Raw genomic sequence first — 18,504 nt, 5'->3', positions numbered from 1 at the left:
TTATATCTGGGGACTCTTCTCATCCTCAAAGTCATATACACTAAATTGATCACATTTGATCAAAAAATCAAGGAGTGGCTTCATTTTTGAGTTACCCGTCGGTTTGGATATGGCATTTGTGGTTGGTGTCGTAACTTATAAGCAAATGCAGGAAGAATTACTTTGCAAATGAGCTCAGACTTGATTCCCTGCAACTTAATGAGGCAGAATTCCCATGTGGCCTTTTCAGGTGCAGATGCATCATTTTACTTGAGTGACTCCCCTCCATTGAAAATCCTGATAGACTCTTCTACTGTAGTCAAACTCAGTTTAGTTATTTCCAACTTTTTTTTATCAAATTTACGGGGGATGGTTTGCTGTTGTAACTTGTAAGTGCTACATTTCTAACTATAGAACTTCTATTTTTAAATTTCTTGCCGACTCTTCTCCTCCTTTTACCTTTTGTAGTGAGTTTCAAATTTCAGGTCCGCTTTTGAGACCTTGTGTGACTGCCTTCTTCAGCTTAATAGCTGGGATCACTCTGCATCCCTATGGATGGGATGGGATGGGATGGATGATGTCAAATCATTTCATAGAAAGTTCTCAGGATTTTATCCCCTTAGTGGCACACCTTGGCAGTTCAGGGGCATTGGTGTTGAAGTTTTTCATGATCTTCAGTTGCTAAGAGTTTCAATCTTATTTTATCTTCAAAATTTCATTTTCTTTCTTTATGCAGAATACCAAGCAGGTTCTTGGCATTCCATTTGTTGGAAGTTAGATAAGATGAATGAACTGCAAAGTTAAAGGCATAATGAAATAATTTCTTTTGTTATGATGTATGCTCACCTCACATGGTTCCACACCTAAATCAAGTGCATTATCCTCAGTCCTCACACCTTCTAAACCCCACTTTCCTCTCCTTTTACACCTATCCATGTGCTGTTTTTGGGTAAGAAGTTCTAGTAAATACACCCTTTTTGTAGGATATATCGAAATTTGTAGAATAATAACCTTTTTGTTATATAATTGACTTTGTTCTTAGTTTTAACTGCTCCCACATTTCTTTTAAGTGCAGTCCAAATCCATGGCTTTTCAGTTTTTTTCGATTTGTTATTCTGCTTTCTATTTCTCTCTTAGGAATATGCGGAATAGAAAGTGTTGGCAAGGTCTGAATGTATTACTTTTGAATGATTGCTAAGCTTGAAGTCACCACAAAATGATCTGAATTCAGGAAATGGATTACTGATCATGCCTCTATCCAAAGTAATTCAACAACATGGGGCTGGCTGCAGGTATTTTTATGTACACTTAATCTAGTGCAATAAATCTAATGCCTAAAAATTCCTCAAAATCTACATTGGGGGTTTGGAGGTCCCAAACTTTTACCCCATTGTTATTTTTAAGTCTATGCTCTAAGATAATTTTGGGTCAAATTAAAAATAAAGCAAGTGTAAAAGATGGCTAGTTTCCAAAAGAGTACCCAAGAAAAGAAAAAAGAACAAAAAAAAAGAACAGACAAGGTATTTTAAAAGTTATTCTTCTTTTCCAAAGATGTACTCTCTATTTGGTGACAATGGTGTTCTGTAGTTTGAAGCCGGCAAAAACAAAAGGTCTTAACAGGATCAGCTCACTGTCAAAATCATGGCATCTCTCCTGTTTTTGGAGATGTTAGAGGGAACAAGGTAAGCAACTCTGGTTCAGTGTATCCTGGTCTGGACCGTGGTGATGGATGCAAATAAAATCGCCTCTCTTTGATGGCTTTCTCTTCTTCTTGGCTATTCAATTCAGGTATTGCTGATTCTTCATTCTTTTGCTCTTCCAGGATGGTCAGCTTTGAGAACATTGTAGAAGGGGTCACAGGGCTTGGAAGAAAACCAGAGCTCCCTGATTTGGTGGGGGAGAAGCTTTTCTGGTCAGTTGATGAAGCAGGTTTAAATGGGCAAGGGGGTTTAACTATCTCAAGCTTGGGCCTAGAGTACTGCCTTCTCTCATGGAGTTTGGGTGTTGGCCTTTTTACGCCTACAACCTTTGTTGCTGCTGCTTCTTGTGCTGTATTACCTTCTGATGGGCCTGTTAAGCGCTGTACAACCTCTCGGAAAGTATGTGTGTCTGTTTGTACGAATGTGGTTAAAGGTTTACAACCGGCTGTGCCCTGGCTTCCCAGCTTATCCATGAATTTCTATTTCATTTGACAAGCTTTTCATCTCAATCAGGCTCTGACCTGCAATACAGACCCATTTATAAACTGGTTAGTGTTCTCATTCAGATGGCATCCTTTTAGGTAGATAGGAACTTGACATCTCAAGCTGATTGCCAATACATCATCATGGTGGATATCAGATTACAAAATCTATTTTGGTATGTTTGTTAATGACTCTACTTGCCTAACTTAGTCCAGTCAAGAGCAGTTGATATGCTAGCTCATTAATATAAGTATATGTGAGCAAAAAAGTGTTTCACCAAGATTTGAAGGGGGAAAAGAAAGAAAGAAAGAAATTAAAAAAAAAAAAAAAAGAAAGAAAGAAAGGGAAACAATTGATAAAGATTTGTGGAACTACGATTAATGATGCACAATTGACTTTGGTGTGGCTGAATTTTCTTCATCCTAGAAGCTAAAAACTAACACTTGATCATCTTCACCTATAAGTTGAGAAAGAATAACTTGTGACATGTTTAGAAGTCATATGAAGTCACATACGTATCATATTTTAAAAAGAGCAGCCCTAAGAAAAAGTTTTCAGTGAGAAAACCTAACCATGATTATTGCACCCTTGGAGTGAAGGGGTAAATTACACAAACATGCTATATATTAGTGTTAACTGACATACACCAATCAAGTAATGAGGATGCAAACAAGAGAAAGAGATTGACATACTAGTTAGAAGGTTTTGTTTGATTCGTTCTTTCAGTGTTTAGGCAACTAAGAGTTTGGCGGTCATTATAGACAATTGTAATAGTCAAAAATAGGTGTGACAGACATCCATTCCTTTTTTTTGTTGGGGGGGGGGGGGGGGGGGTAAATTGCATCCATCCATTCCTAACATGTAGCAAAATCACTAGGATTTGAAATAGATTTATTTTCTAGTTCAGATTAAATATTATAAATATAAAGTGTATTCAATATCATATCATTTAAAATTTTAAATGATGTTACACTCCATACTCTATTAGATGTAAGAATAAAATCTTAACAGTAAGATAAATTCTCTTCAAGTCAAATGGAACTATGCTGATGTTTTCTACGTAGCCAACTTTTTTTTTAAACAGGAATTATAGCGATAATAGTACTTGTAGGTTATATGAGGGGAGGCATGTTTTAGACCTTACCTGTCAAAAAGCCACCCAAAAAATTATGTTGCTTTTTTAGTGCATTATGCTTGGGATTTCCTTTTTTTTTTTTTGGGTTAAATGCTTGGGATTTCCGCTCCAAAAGTGTTAGGCTTCGTTAGGCTTGCTTTTTTTAATTTTATTTTTATTTTTAAATTGTAATTTTAATTTGATTTGTGTGTGTGTGTGTGGGGGGACACCCACGGGCCTCTCTCTCGCTCTCTCTCTGTGCACCGTAAAATGGGTTAAAGGGAATCTTGGCCCATGTTGAATTTGGCAGAGACAAACTTGACCATTTCCTTGCTCTTTCTCTTCTAATTGGGCAGCTCTTACCTTTTAAGGAAAAGAGAAGAAGCAAAGAATCATATAATTATTTACCTAATTACCATGAAAAGGAAAAAATTTATACCAAATTACCAATTATCTACCCCCAAGCTAAATTGGAAACTTTAAAGCAATGTTGCTAAAGTGGTGAATAGCATGTGATAAACTTAACTCACTTTTATTTAAACTTTTCAATCAAAGTCTTGACGGCTGAGATGATTCATTCTATGATTAAGATTTTACTTTTTGGATTTAACCATGTAAAGATGTGAATGTCATTTACATTTGTAATAATCTGAACCATAAAAATGGATCCCTTAAAATGGAGATGTCTTGATACATCGTGAGTGTCATCATTATATGCATAGTTATCAATGGAGTTTTACCATGAGTTTTTTTGAGTTATCTGTTAAATCTTATATTAGGTATCAAATATCACTACTTTTTGCCTAAATATAGTTATCTACTTCTTCTAATTAAGGCCAGCCCAACTTAGTATTAAATCTTGTTGTTTGAATGTTAGTTCACAGGTAGCTAAAAGAACAAACTTCTAAGTTCGGTTTTCAGCTGGAGTCCCGTTGCCCCCCCCCCCAAACTAAAATTTGCCTACACAGGGTTTCAAAGCTTTGTCATACGGTTATATATACTATTCATGCTTGTATACACATTCCTTTCTATCTTGTTCTAATCAACTTCTATCTATAAACAACACATAATCAAGATTAATAATAAGGAGCACAAGGAAATATACATAAGAACAAAAGCATGGGGAGATACATCAGAGACCACAAGATATTATCACTGTTGTTTATATCTCAATTAAAAAGTATGTTAATATGTTATCCATGTCAAGGCTCTATTCCAATTTTGTTTATATTTTCCTCGATTTTATATTAAAGGGCATGTAATTGTTGGTGTTCAATGAAACATAACCAGTATAATATCATTCAAATTTATGTATATACAAAAGAAGAAGAAGACGAAGAAGAAGAAGAAAAGAAAAGGAAAGGACATTAATAGGAAAATTTATTCATACATTTACCTCAGAAGACCTCTGTTGATTACGCAGCTTTGCAACAAAGTAAAAATTTTTGTAGCATTCACATGGAGATTAAAGGTGAAGAAAGAAATTGAAACAATAAGTGAGAGGAGAGTCAAGAAAGAAAGGGGAGGAAGAGAAAGAGAGAGTTAACAGAACTAGAACTTAATGGAAGCTAAGGTTTTCTGGCGCACACTAACAATCCAATGAAGACAAAGAAACTGTGACCTCAAAAGCCTTTACAACCGTTGGGTTTGCCACATCACCTGTTTGTTACAAATGGCAAGGGGAAAGGCCCATAAACTATTGCTTTCGAAATAACTGCAGGGTCGGTAAGGTAACTACGCAACTAGTAACCCCTTTGGGAAATGCTATTATTGACAACTTACCTAGGACTCAGTCTTACTAACCGTTTGACACCTTATGCAAAAACAAAATTACTTTCAGAAAGTTCTCCCCTTTCAGAAATTACTACTATAAATTTTTTTACCAACTTTTTCCAAACGTCACGTATTAAACCAACTCAAATGAAAATTTCATTTCAAAACCTTAAAAGAAAAAGGAAAAGAGTTTGGGTCTAGACATGTTTGAGACTATTTTACTCCAACCAATTCTACAGTAATTGAAAAGATTATTTATGTGTAGTTTTATTCAGGTAATTTTTTTATTGAGTCATATGATTTTTTTAAATGATACACATAGACAGTCTTATAACTTATTATGTAATATATTAGAAAAGATAACTCTAAATATATTTAGAACCAAATTTTGTGAGAAGAGAGAGCACTATTTTTTCATGCTCCAAAAGTACTAAAAATTTTCCTCTACAATCTTAAAAAAAAAAATTAGGACACCATGTCACTGGTACGGTATTGATGGACCATGGATTTTCTTTTCTACGTCAGCATTATTTGGCAATCTTTTCTTGATCAAATGTGCACTGTGTGTTAGTTATCAATTGGGCATGTGGTAATTATTATTATTATTATTTTTTTTTTTAAGGATAAACGGCAGAGGCATGTGGCAATTAATTAATGGTGGGAGTTTAGAAGTAGGTGGTTCTGACGGGCATTGATGGTCCAAATCAGTATAGTAATTTACCGCCCGCCGGGGGGGGAGGGCGGGGTTGTGTTTGTTCCCTGATTTACTCTCCCACTTGCGGTTTTTCTCCCTGCCACTGTGTTGTGTAAAGAAAACGTAAAGGTGACGCCTCTGTGGATAAAATCTAGGGCTCCTAGCTTTTGTGCAACAATTTTGTCATACTTTTCACTGTCAGATTGTAAATAATAGAGAAAAAGTAGTAGATTTATGTATAAGTGACAAATAACCAATCACACTTTTGCCAACTAAATAAGATAATCATGAAAAATAGTATGATAAATGGTGTAGTTCTAGAATAACTAGTCTCTCTGTCAAGCCTTTACTTATCACTAGTCTAGGAGTTCTATGTTATAGTGTTAGAAATATGTAATTAAATAATTAAATTTAATATATTTCAGTTATTTAAACTTTTGAGAGAATTAGTAATTTAACAACCTAATTATTGAAATCTAATAACATCGGCATAAATAAATAAATAAAATCCAACAAGGACATGAATGATTTGATATTTTTCTTCATTGTCCATACAAAAAACACCGATTATTTTCTGTTCTTCTTCATCGCCCAAGCAAAAAACATCCATCTTCATCCTCAGTTAATCAATTTATAGACGGACTCAGGAGGCGGCCCAAAGGGGTCTGAGTCTTGGCCTTATGAAAAGAAAAGCAGGTATATTTTAAGCCCAAAAAAAAAAATGATTTAGGCCCCTCTTCCAAGTAGCTTGACCCCCCTCCCCTCCAAAATCATCAGCCCAACCCAGCCCAGTCCAACCCAAACCCATGTAAATTCTCAGCCCAAAAAATAGCAAATTTATTAAAAACAAAACAAAATAAATTTACAAAATAAAAAACCAATGGTGTTTTGTGTCTTTTGTCTTTGTTGGTAGATAATTGCATTTTAATGTATTAATAAACAATAATTTTGTGTATTTGTCTTGGTTGATAGTTTATTAATACTATATGGGTGCTTATTTGGAGGATTTTTATTTATTTATTTATTTTTATACTCTGCCCCTAACTTAAAATCTTGGTCCATCGTTGGCCAATGATACTGAATTACTATGGTGCAATGATTACGTGATTGTCTCACTTGACCCCGAATCTTCACATGAGAAGGTCCTTGATAATAATTATTTTCCAACTATGGCTACTACTTTCATGGAAAACCTTGTGCTACTTGTTCATTAGTGATATCATAGTATATTGTTATGCAACTGTCATACAACTGAGACCATTATCATGATGTTTCCTTTGGTATCATTTTGTTTTGCGGTGGGCATGAAAGTATCGGTATGATGTAAAGGGGTGAATTACTAAACTTTGTTCATGATTTATATCAATCTTGAAATCTTATAGCAATTTCATGAAAGTGTATGCTTATTCAACATTTAAAATCTAACTTGTTGTGTGCCTTTTTGATGGTGCTGCAAAGAATTAGATTAGAGATCTTAGTGTAATCCAAACGACTTTATGGTCATGTTGAGATTTGATTTGATTTTTATTTATTTATTTATTTATTTATTTATTTATTATTTAGGAACAAGTAAGTGAACTTTAATAAACTAAATCAAGATTGAATACATCATCCAAATCCGAAGATAGTTCTTCTACCCATACATCAATATTTGTAGATACAACTGCTCTTCTAGCTAAGTCGTGTGCCAAGTTGTTTCCCTCCCTTCTCACATGTTGGAAATTATAGGTCATTAAAGATGGAGTAAGGCTCCATATTTCTTCAATGATGTGGCCAAATAGAGTATGGCACGGCTTCTTTGTGTTGATAGCATTTATAATATCTACCTCAAAAATGACTTTGGATAGACTAAGCTCCCTTGCAAATGTCACAGCCCGAGATGCCGCTAGTGCTTCAGCATGTTCTATTGATTGAGGCAACACTATTTTTTGACTTAGAGCACCCATAATATTCCCATTGCAGTCTCTAATCACCACTCCTATACCTGACATGTTGCTGTTTTCAAAGAGAGCTACATCAAAGTTGGCCTTGTAAAAGTCCTCTAGAGGCATTGTCCACCGTATTTGATGTTGTTGCACCTTTGATCTAGTGGGTTGTGTATGTCCATCAAAAAATTCCACCACCAAATCCTTTGCCTTCTTGCTAATCTCATGTAAGGGCCATGAAGGTTACTGCACCCGGATTTTATTTCGTCGCTACCAAATGCTCCAAGCGATGGTTGAGAAAAGCGCAATTGTGAAGGCCGATCCCTATTCAAGTACAGCTTCTATGAGATCAAGAAAGGACTGATATCCTACTTGATACAAACTTGAGAAGCTTGGAACAGATTTCCACACGGCCTTTGCTTGATCGCACAGCCATATTTCATGCATACCCATTTCTTGCTGATCTTCACATAAAGAACAGGTCTCGTCTATGGGTATTTTCCGGCGTGATAAATTCTGTTTTGTTGGTAAAGAATCCTTCGCTGCTCTCCACATAAAATGTCTGATTTTTGGTGGCACTTAGATCTTCCAAATACTCTTCCATACCTTCATACCTTCCCCACTAGACGAGGATGGCACTTCATTGATCACTTCTGTTGATAGCATCTGGTAGGCTGACTTGACTGAGTAACAGCCATCTGAAGATTTGGACTAGACAAGGCAGTCCGTATTACAAGCTTCACTCACATAGATTTTTCTAATTACTTCAGCTTCCCACGAGAAGAAATAATTCTGCAACACCTCCACATTCTAGATTTTTTGTACTTGGATAGAAAAGATCACAAACCCGGTTCAGCCCCACATCAAGTTTTGGCAACACCACTCTGCTTATACCAAATTCAGGTAGCCAACTATGGTCCCAAATGCGCTTCACCCATCCCCTACTCTCCAAACAACACCTTTGTTATATTACCTTCCTGGATTGTAATATGCTCTTCTAAGCATAAAAGCACTTGGTAGGGATTGGTGCATCCAATATGTTACCTCCTGGAAAATATTTTGCACTAAATACCTTGTACAGCAGTGTGTTTTTTTGATGAAGGAGCCTCCAAATCTACTTCGCAAGCATGGCATCATTGAAATTATTTATATCATGGAACCCCATACCTCCAATAGATTTTGAAGAACATAGCGTACTCCATTTTACCCAATGAATCTTCTTTCCTTTGCCACTACCCCACCAAAATTTCCAGATCATAGCCTCAATATCCTTACAAAGACTAACCGGTAATGTGAACACATTCATTGAGTAGGCCGGGATTGATTGGATCACTGCTTTTATCATAACTTCTTTGCCCACTTGAGAAAGCAACTTCTCTTTCCATCCTTGCATTTTTGACCATATCCTTTCCTTGAAGTGAGTAAAGCAAGCCTTCTTATTCCTCCCAACAAAGGAAGGTAGCCCCAAGTACTTCTCATAGTGTTGGATAGCCAAGAGACCAAGGGAGACTTTGATTACTTCTTTTGTGGCATCATTTGTATTTCTACTAAAGAATAGGGTTGCCTTACCCTTATTCACCATTTGACCAGAGGCAGCTTCATACATGTTCAAAATATTTTTTATTTGCCCACATTTTGCCAAGGTGGCCCTGCAAAATAATAGGCAATCATCTACAAAGAAGAGATGAGTTAGTTTCGGCCCTTTTCTACAAAGTGAAAATCCAGTAATGTCCCCATCATTAGCTGCTTTTCGAAGAATAGCATCAAGACCCTCCGCACAAAAGAGAAAAGATAAGGAGATAATGGGTCCCCTTGTCTAATTCCCCTAGTTGGAGTAATCATACCCTGTGGCTCTCCATTTACCATAATAGAATAAGTCACTGTAGTGATGCACTCCATAATCAAAGATACCCATGAATTTTGGAATCCCAACTTCAAAAGGATTTTCTCTAGAAAAGCCCACTCCACCCTATCATAGGCTTTGCTCATATCTAGTTTTAAAGCCATGTACCCCGATCTTCCTGTGCAACTAGTCTTCATGTGATGCAAAGATTCAAATGCAATCAGAATGTTATCAGTGATCAATCTACCAACAGTGAAGGCACTTTGTGTTTCAGAAATAATATCATTGAGGAGAGGTTTAAGCCTATTAGCAATAACCTTACTAACAATTTTATAAATTACATTGCATAGGCTTATTGGTCTAAACAAAGAGACTTTTTCCGAGTTTTTTACTTTTGGAATTAAAGTAATAAAGGTATGATTTATGGACTTCAAAAGAGAACCAGAATTTAGACAAGAAATAACAACATGAGAAATATCCATACCCATATCAGACCAATATGTCTGATAAAAGAGTGGTGGCATGTCGTCCGGTCTAGGTGCTTTTAGTGGTGCCATCTCCTTAATTGCCAACTCCACCTCCTCCATTGTATATATAGCTGTAAGTTTTGAGTTCATCTCCTCTGTAACAACTTTTTGGACTCCTTCCATAATGCTATCAAGATTTTGAGGATTAGAAGTAGTGAACAAATTAGCACAAAAGTCCACAAGAATTTTTATGTAAATGTCCTCCTCTGACTACCACCTCCCTTCACTATCTTGAATCCCTTTAATGAAATTTTTCTGCTTTCTCTGAGTTGCTGTCCCATGAAAGAACTGAGTGTTTCTATCTCCATTTTTAATCCATTGTAATCTTGATCTTTGATGCCACATTTGCTCTTGTTTCTCACACAACCTATTCAATTCAGCCTTCAACCTCACTACTTCTTCATCATTCCTATCCTTGACCAAATTCACCTCTGCTTGCCATAACTTTTCCTTGGAATTCTTTAGTTGCTGCTTCACACTACCAAAATGGTCCCTACTACAATTCTTTAACATTTTCTTACATTTCCTTAACTTCTCTATTGCTTGAAACATAGGGGTACCTTCAGTCTGATATGTCCATGCTCTAGCCACTGTGTCACTACAACCCGAATCCATCAACCACATTGCTTTGAACCTAAACGGTTTTCGCTTCCACTTATGACTTTCCCTATTCTGATCAGGAGCAAGTAGTAAGGGTTTGTGATCTAAAGTAAAGTAGTGGAGATGTCGAACTCTACCCGTAGGGAATCTGTTCAGCCACTCATAGTTAGTAACTCTTCTATCCAATTTCTCCCAAACTAACTCTCCTCTTCTTTTCCCATGCCACGTAAATTCCGGTCCTAAGAAACCCAAATCTATAAACCCACAATCATCCAAAACCTCCCGAAATGACTGCATTAAATTATGAGACTGTGGTGCACCTCCCTTTTTGTTTGCCACCTCCAATAGATCGTTAAAGTCACCAAAACAGCACCATGGTAGTTTTGGTTTTGAGCTTAACATCCTTAGCATGTTCCATCCTTCAAAACGTTGACTTGTCTCCGGTTCACCATAAAAGCCAGTTAACTGCCAAGCTCTCTCTATACCTCCATGCACAATCACATTTATATGATAGTTTGAAAAGTTATCCACCCACACCATATCCTCCTCCTTCCATAAGAGGGCCAAACCACCTCCCCAACCTGTACTAGGAACAGTGAAGCATCCATAAAATTTTAACTTACATTGAATTCATTCCATTTTATCTCTGTCTAACCATGTTTCCGACAAAAACACAATCATGGGACCTTGTGCTTGTACGATATCTACAATTAGCTCTTGAACTGCACGGCGGTTCCCAAACCCCCGGTAGTTCCAAGTTATGAGATTCATTGGTCTCAGTGGGGCTGGGACCTAGCCTCCTTCACTAATGATATATTCTCCGTTGTCAACTTCTTCCTACACCCTTCTATAATCTCAATTTCTGCATCGTCCTCTCTGGGCATTCTTTTCTTCAATAAAGAAGAGGTTTTGCCACTGGGCTCACCTCTGTTTCGCTCCCTACGAACCCAACCTCTTTTTGGTGCCATTATTTTCTCTTTTGCAACCTTATTGTTTAAGTGAAGGCCCACTCCTCCAGGCCCAATAACACTATGCACCCTTTGTAAGCCCAAGTCCTCTTTGGAAGCATTATCATCCGATATTACTCCACTGACATATACGTTATCAAATTTCAAAAGCTCCTTATCAATTTCCTCCAATTGTTCCGAAAAATCTGCCCTTTGACTGTTATTGCCTGAATTTAAGTGAGCCAAGCTGTTGAAAGTAACGTCCATGATTGGGTAATCGTCATTAATGGGATCTGGGTTCGTTGGACTTTCCATACCAATTACACCCTCAATAATTGTGTCTGACACGTCATTGTCTTCCTCCCCTTGCCGTGCACCCCTTTTCTCCTCTGCCGCAGTATTCCTCCTCTCCCCTGATCCGCTACCTTCATCCCCCCTCTTCTCCATCCATCTGTCGATCATCATCAACCCTAATATCCTCTTCATCCATCCCCGCCATCCTGATCACCGTTCTCCCAGACATGCTTGGTGTGGCAGCACGCATTCATGCCCCAAATTGTTGGTCTTCCACCTTCAATGTCCCTCTACTCTTTACCCACTTCGAACATTCTCTATCCCCATGCGTTAATCTGCCACACCAGTAGCAGATATTGGGTAACCTTTCGTCCTTGAAACTCACCCACCCCTCCTTTCACTGGCCATAGTAATCTTACGGCCTCTGCATAGAGGTTTTGTTATATCCACACTAACTCTGGTTTTGAAAAAGTTAAAAGTTGTTGCTACCCCCTTCCTTAGACATTCTCACATCCACGTTTCCCATCACGAAACAATCTCCATTGCAACTTCTAATGATGAACGTCGAATCGGTAAATCATGGACTTGCACCCAAAAACTTGTCTGATTAAAGCTCAGGTCTTCGAAGCCATCACTGCTGTTCATTTTTTCTAATACCACTAGGTGCCTATCAAAAGTCCAAGGCTCTCCCTTCAATACCCTTTCAACATCTGCAACATCTGGAAATACAAACATAACTCTATATGATCACCCATGTCTCTTATTTCAAACCCTTTTCTGGTTTTCCACAGTAAAGTGAACGTCTTGGTAATCGCCTCCATGTTAAGAACTCTCTTGGTGAGAAACTTCGCTGCCAAAACATGTTTCTCCGCCCCTGGATCATCCCTTATTGCAAACTTGCTTCCTTTGATTCTGAAAGAGATAGTTTTTCCCATGAACCCATCAGCTTCTCCATGACTTGCACCCGAGAAAAGAGACAAACTCCACTGCCCACCACACTATCTGACTGTGACTGCCTCACCACAAAGTAGGCACTTAATCACAACTTCTGTATTTTTCTCTCTTTAAATTATGCTCTCACTTGTGTTGACTTTAGGTCCATATTGGCACTCAAAAGTTTCTTGGAAACCAAATGTAGGTATAGTTTTATCATTTATAATTTATTAGTGTCTTTTGTCTATATAGATATCTTTTGTATGTCTTTCTCAAAAAAAAAAAAATTTTGTATGTGTATTATTTTTTTCATACATCACAAATACTTCTTTTATTTAAACATCAATGCATTTGATGGTACGGGCTTCCTAATTAATGAATAGTAACTAGCAATAATTAGAGAAATTTTGGCACTCTTGGAAGTAATATATTCCAACTTTTTTTTTTTGAGAAACCAAAAAGGGTGGCTCACGTGTGATATCACAGCCGACCACACCCCACAGACACATCGCCTGTGAGTACCACCAGCACATAATGGTGCCCGCGACTTGGACTCCACCCATGCACTTTGTTTTTTTTTAGAAACCAAAGTCCAAACCCCACACCTATGGGGTATGAGGACTCGAACCCGTGCCTGGCACAGCCATCAAGAAGGGGGCAACCACTAAGCCACACTAGCTGGTGGTAATATATTCCAACTATAAGTAGTTCCTTAACTTTAATTCAATACTAGTATATAAATCTGTGCATATGCACGAGTATAATTAAAAACAATCACAATAACACGGTTCAAATAATAAATTTTTTTTAGAAAAATGTTCAAATTATAAATTTATATAATTTAAAATTTAATTAAATTTGAACTTTTTGGTTTTTGTACCCAAAAATTCATTTGCTAGAAAAAATTTAAAAATTAGATGATATGATGCAAAATTGGATTCCAACTGAAATCTAATTTAGAATCTAATTGGATTTAGATTTTTCAATTTTTGTACTCAATAATTCACTTTGCACAAAAATTAAAAATTAGATAAGACACATGACGCAAGATTGGACTTTAATTGAAATCTAGTTAAAAATTTGATTGAATTTTCTCTCATTTTTGGCTTTTAATACACACACACACACACACACTTGTTGCAGACCCATAGAGTGTGTGAAAATATATAATTATTTTATAATGTAATATAATTTGTTATCTAAAATTTATTGAAGATAATAATATATTATAACTAATTGTTATTAAAAGAGCTATACTCACCTAGGAAATAGGTATTTTAACCCTTAGCGATTTTCACTTAACCAAAAAAATAAGAGGAAGAAAAGGAATCTTTGATGGAGAATCAAAAAAACACAATAGCAAAACATGAAAAAACATCAATCCAACAAATGAAACTAATTGTTTATCAATTCTGTATTAAGCTTACATTCATTTTTTGCACATTAATTGTTTGAAATTAAGTTTGAATTGGTAATTTGTAAATTGGGGGTCTAAACGTTCAAGGTGTTTTATACACTTATTGAACTTTCACATTTCAATGTCATCCACATAAGTGGAAACAATGTCATAGACATCCCACAAATTGAACTACTCATAAAAGAACTAGTCAACCAAAGAGTACAACTTACAAGCAAAATGGCCTAAGCACACATTCAAGAAGAAAAACAATATCTCAAAATTTATAAGAACCACAACCTAAATTTAAATTTATGAACACAAGGAGACATAAAATTAGAATGATCAAAAACCATATCTCAAAATCTTCAAATCTACTATTTCTATCCCACAAGCATACAAAATCTACATAACCCATAAATGTCTAGTCTTACATCACAAAGAGGACCATAAATACAGAAATTTTGTATCTGCTCTATTGTCACATGAACTGATGAACATACAAAATCCATAAGATTAATAAACTGCTTACTAAATGCTAGAGAAAACTGAATATAGAGGCTACCCGAATGAATAAAACAAAAGAGACAAATTTATTGCCTAAATTTTCAGCAGATCACACATACTGTGAAGGGGAAAGCCTCTGGATCATACAAATCCTTTAAGTACACTTTATTACAAACATACAAATCCACAAAACATACCCCAAAAGCTCAAACTAAGAAAAACACAACATATCACCCAAAACACAAACATCACAGTCTATGTGCAAGCTCAAATAATGAACACATATGAAAATCCACAAGCACAAACCCAACAACACATCAAAAAAACTCTGAAAATAAAAACTGAATATATAAAGAAGAATTAACACTACAACAAAGTTAATTTTTTTTAGGGTCAAATTAAGTAGCATAGTTCAGTTCATAAATTATTACCTTGACCATAGGTGTCTAACACACAAGTACACACACTTACCCACTATGCTTTGAACTTAATCAAGTTGACTTGCACCATAAAACTTTCAGTTTTTTGAGAATATAATAAATATTAATGGTTAGTAGTTAATAGAAAGTATATAGGTGATTCATTGATACCTAGCAAGATGCAGGCTGTATTTCCACCCTCTTGTGCTAGTCACCTTTTCTGGAAAAAATTGGTTTTTGCCCCTTTCAAAAAAAAATCCAGCATTTTGCCCTCTTTCCCAAATTAATTAGGAAAATTCCCTTCTTTTGAAACTCGATTTTCTCAAAATCAAGTTAAGCCCTATAGTGACGTTTTTAAGGATCCTATAGTGACGTTTTTAAGGATCCTATAGTGACGTTTTAAGGACCTATAGTGGCGTTTTGTAATCCGATTTCCATGAAGTCGAGTTATAGGTAAAAAATGAAAAAAAAAAATTGCATGTAACTCGACTTCATGGAGATCGGATTACAAAACGCCACTATAGGTCCTTAAAACGTCACCATAAGCTCCTTAAAACGCCACTATAGGGTTCCAGATTTTTTTTTTTTTTTTTTTTTTTTTTTTTTTTTTTTATAGCTCGATTTTAAGAAAATCGAGTTTCAAAAGAGGGGCATTTTCCTAATTAATTTGAGAAAGGGGGCAAAATGCTAGATTTTTTTTTTAAAAGGGGCATTTGCCCATTTTCTCCCACTTTTCTTCTTTCTGATTGAAGTTTTTGGTCACAACTTCTGCATCTCCAAAGTTACAGTTATCTTCTCTATCCTTTTAGAAAAAAAATGATAAAATATATCAAATTGGCAAATTGATAAATAAGGGAAGTGAAAATTTAGGATTTCAAAGGATAAGATTGTAATTAAAAAGAAACCATCATATTTGACCGAACAAAAGAAAATTTCCAGAGGATCACAAAAATATGATATTGCTTGACACATAATATCAATATCTAAATAATACAAAATGTCATTTGCTTTATCGAGTAGGGACAACTAAAGTAAGAAAATATGGAGTCAAAATAATTGCATGGCCAAGGCTATAATCAGCCCACAAGAAAAGGAGCCCAAGTAATTGATTGGCATATTAAAGATTACCATTTTTTTTCATGGATTAAATATTACATCAAATTTGATAGTCAAATCACATTTTTTTTCGTGAATTAACTATTATAGCATATTTAATAGTTAAATCATAAGTAGTGCCATGGTCGTAGGCCAATGTATACAACGCCCTCAACTCACTCACTAGCTAGACCAAAGTGTGCATGTCCATTCAATTTCAAATACAGATCATTTAGACCATAGCTCCTACCACTTGACTTTTGAAAATTTTCCATTGAACCTAGAAAAATATTTTCTATTTGTGAAACTTTCACTTGAATGGTAGTTTCCTAACCTTTAGCGCACTTTCATTGGTGAAGTTAAGTGAACCCATGGCTGCCTTTCAGGGTTTCTTCTGCAACACATCAAAATATTAATTAAACATGGATAGAATCATAATAACTTTGTGACTATAACTACTGAATTTCTTAAAGCGAACTTAAAAGGCACCCAAGATTTCAACATGATTTCAACATCTTACTAACCAAGAAATACAACAAAAGACTTTTATAATGTTATACGTGCCTAATTTATTACCATTAGAAAAGAACAAAGACAGAAGAAGAAAAACAACAACCTGAACAAGATGAGTAATTAAACATTTAAAGTAGTTATTAAATACAATATGGGGTGGAAAAAGATGAGGCTCTTGCAAATTATATTTCCAACTCAATAAAGTTAACAAAATATAATGCATGCTCACGTAAAAGAACTTACCAAAGAGTATGAAGAAGATAAATATGAATTTGAAGATGATGAAATTGATGAAGAAGAAGAAGAAGAAGATTGCAAAGCATAGTATTTGTTAAGGAGATGGTTGCTAAGAATGGAGGGTGAATGTGTTCAATTTATAGTGTGCGTACCAAAAACGAGGCTATTGGGTTGGACCTCAGTTAGACTCACAATCTATTTGTATTGTGGGCTTGAGTTTCCTACTTTTGGGTCGTTCTCGACACAGAGATACAACGAAATTACCTCTTCCTCTAGATCGTTCTATTCTCTCTCCTTTCCCAACTTCTTTGTAAACCTTTCAACAACCTTTTCCTCCTTTAACTTCTTGTATTTATAGCCCAAAATTAGTGGAGATACTATGATTACTTTCATGGTTAGTGCAATGGGAGGTCCAATGTCGTTAATCGAAAGTGGGTGTTAGGTGGGAGTGGGGTGTGGTGAGAGTGGCTTAGGAAATGGTTCCCACTTCAGTAGATATGCTTGGCAGTGATACTCCCTAGGCACTGTTGAGCAACCGAGAGACAATGCAACTGAGCAATCACTCTCTTGTTCGAGAAGCAGGTCACCGGATGTGACCCAGGAGGCGTAGCATGGTATGAATTGATGAAGATCATTTGTTCAATGGGCTTGAAGTCGGCGTGAGGCTTGGGCTTAGGGACGATATGGGCCATATCATCTGGTTAAAGCCTGAGGCCCAAATGGGTCTGGATATAGCAGGGCCGTACATTAGCCCTCCCTTGATTCATGCTCGGTTCTCGGGGACGAATCAAGGAATCCAAGGGGCAAATGGCTAATTGAGAAGTTCAATAGGTAGATATTGGACAGTTGAGGAACCCATTAATGCGCCCTCAAAAGGTGCGTTGCATTTGATTGTTCGCTCAACCGCCATCATTATCTGATGGTTCGTGAACCGAAGCGGCATGTGTGGCAGTAAATGGGGATTCATTGGTTTTCCCGCCCTCCAATTATTAAATGTCATTTATTTCCCTTTTGGCTCGGCTCCTATAAATAGCCATCTCTGAGTTCCTCCTTCACTTTTGCATTCCTCATTCTCCAAACTTTCACTCTGCCAAGCAAACTTTCCTTGTGTGTCCATCTCCTAGCCTAGAACTCTTCCTCCTTAGAGCCCCCTGTAAGTTTCCTCTCTCTTTCCTTCTATTTCTTCCTGTTCTATCATAATTGTAGTTCTAGGAATCCTAGCTTAGAAAATGGGCTTTTCTCATCTACTTTCCTCAAAAGCCGCTTTGGCCACTTTTAGGGCTGCTTACAACGTTCTTGAGGATGTTGATATCGTCTACTGTCATAAGGGCGATATTGACATTCAAAGGCGACGTGGTGTAAACACTGTATTCTTTCCTTTGATGGCCATCCTTGAGGGTGAGGTTAGGTTCCCTGTTGACCCCCTCATCATTAGCACCCTTAGGTTTTATGGTCTTTGCCCCGACCAACTCCCTCCCAATTTTTACCGAGTGGTGAGTTGTGTTAGTAGGTTGAACTAGTTGTT

At 36.5% G+C, this 18,504-nt stretch overlaps 3 protein-coding genes across 4 annotated transcripts; all 3 read right to left on the bottom strand.

Moving 5' to 3' along the window:
- Window positions 1-1,500: 1,500 nt before the first annotated feature.
- LOC115963104 (VQ motif-containing protein 31) lies at window positions 1,501-4,857 on the bottom strand. Of its 2 annotated transcripts, none has more exons than XM_031081996.1 (2): window positions 4,667-4,857; window positions 1,501-2,200 (listed from the first exon to the last, which is right to left on the bottom strand). In XM_031081996.1, exon 2 carries the CDS (start codon window positions 2,150-2,152, stop codon window positions 1,619-1,621), a length of 534 nt encoding a protein of 177 aa, XP_030937856.1. In that variant the 5' UTR covers window positions 2,153-2,200; window positions 4,667-4,857; the 3' UTR covers window positions 1,501-1,618. The 2 variants fall into 2 exon arrangements, with proteins under 2 accessions (XP_030937856.1, XP_030937855.1); XM_031081995.1 differs by having other exon boundaries at window positions 4,673-4,857.
- Window positions 4,858-7,323: 2,466 nt separating this feature from the next.
- On the bottom strand, window positions 7,324-7,794 carry LOC115964711. The gene has a single exon (XM_031083972.1). It carries the CDS (start codon window positions 7,792-7,794, stop codon window positions 7,324-7,326), a length of 471 nt encoding a protein of 156 aa, XP_030939832.1.
- Window positions 7,795-8,782: 988 nt separating this feature from the next.
- On the bottom strand, window positions 8,783-9,274 carry LOC115964710. The gene has a single exon (XM_031083971.1). It carries the CDS (start codon window positions 9,272-9,274, stop codon window positions 8,783-8,785), a length of 492 nt encoding a protein of 163 aa, XP_030939831.1.
- Between the last annotated feature and the right edge of the window lie 9,230 nt (window positions 9,275-18,504).

This window comes from Quercus lobata, chromosome 10 (assembly GCF_001633185.2).
Source record: "Quercus lobata isolate SW786 chromosome 10, ValleyOak3.0 Primary Assembly, whole genome shotgun sequence".
NCBI classification, from domain to species: Eukaryota; Viridiplantae; Streptophyta; class Magnoliopsida; order Fagales; family Fagaceae; genus Quercus; species Quercus lobata.
Note: the sequence above shows the minus strand (reverse complement) of the source record. Positions and strands in the feature narration are given on the sequence as shown.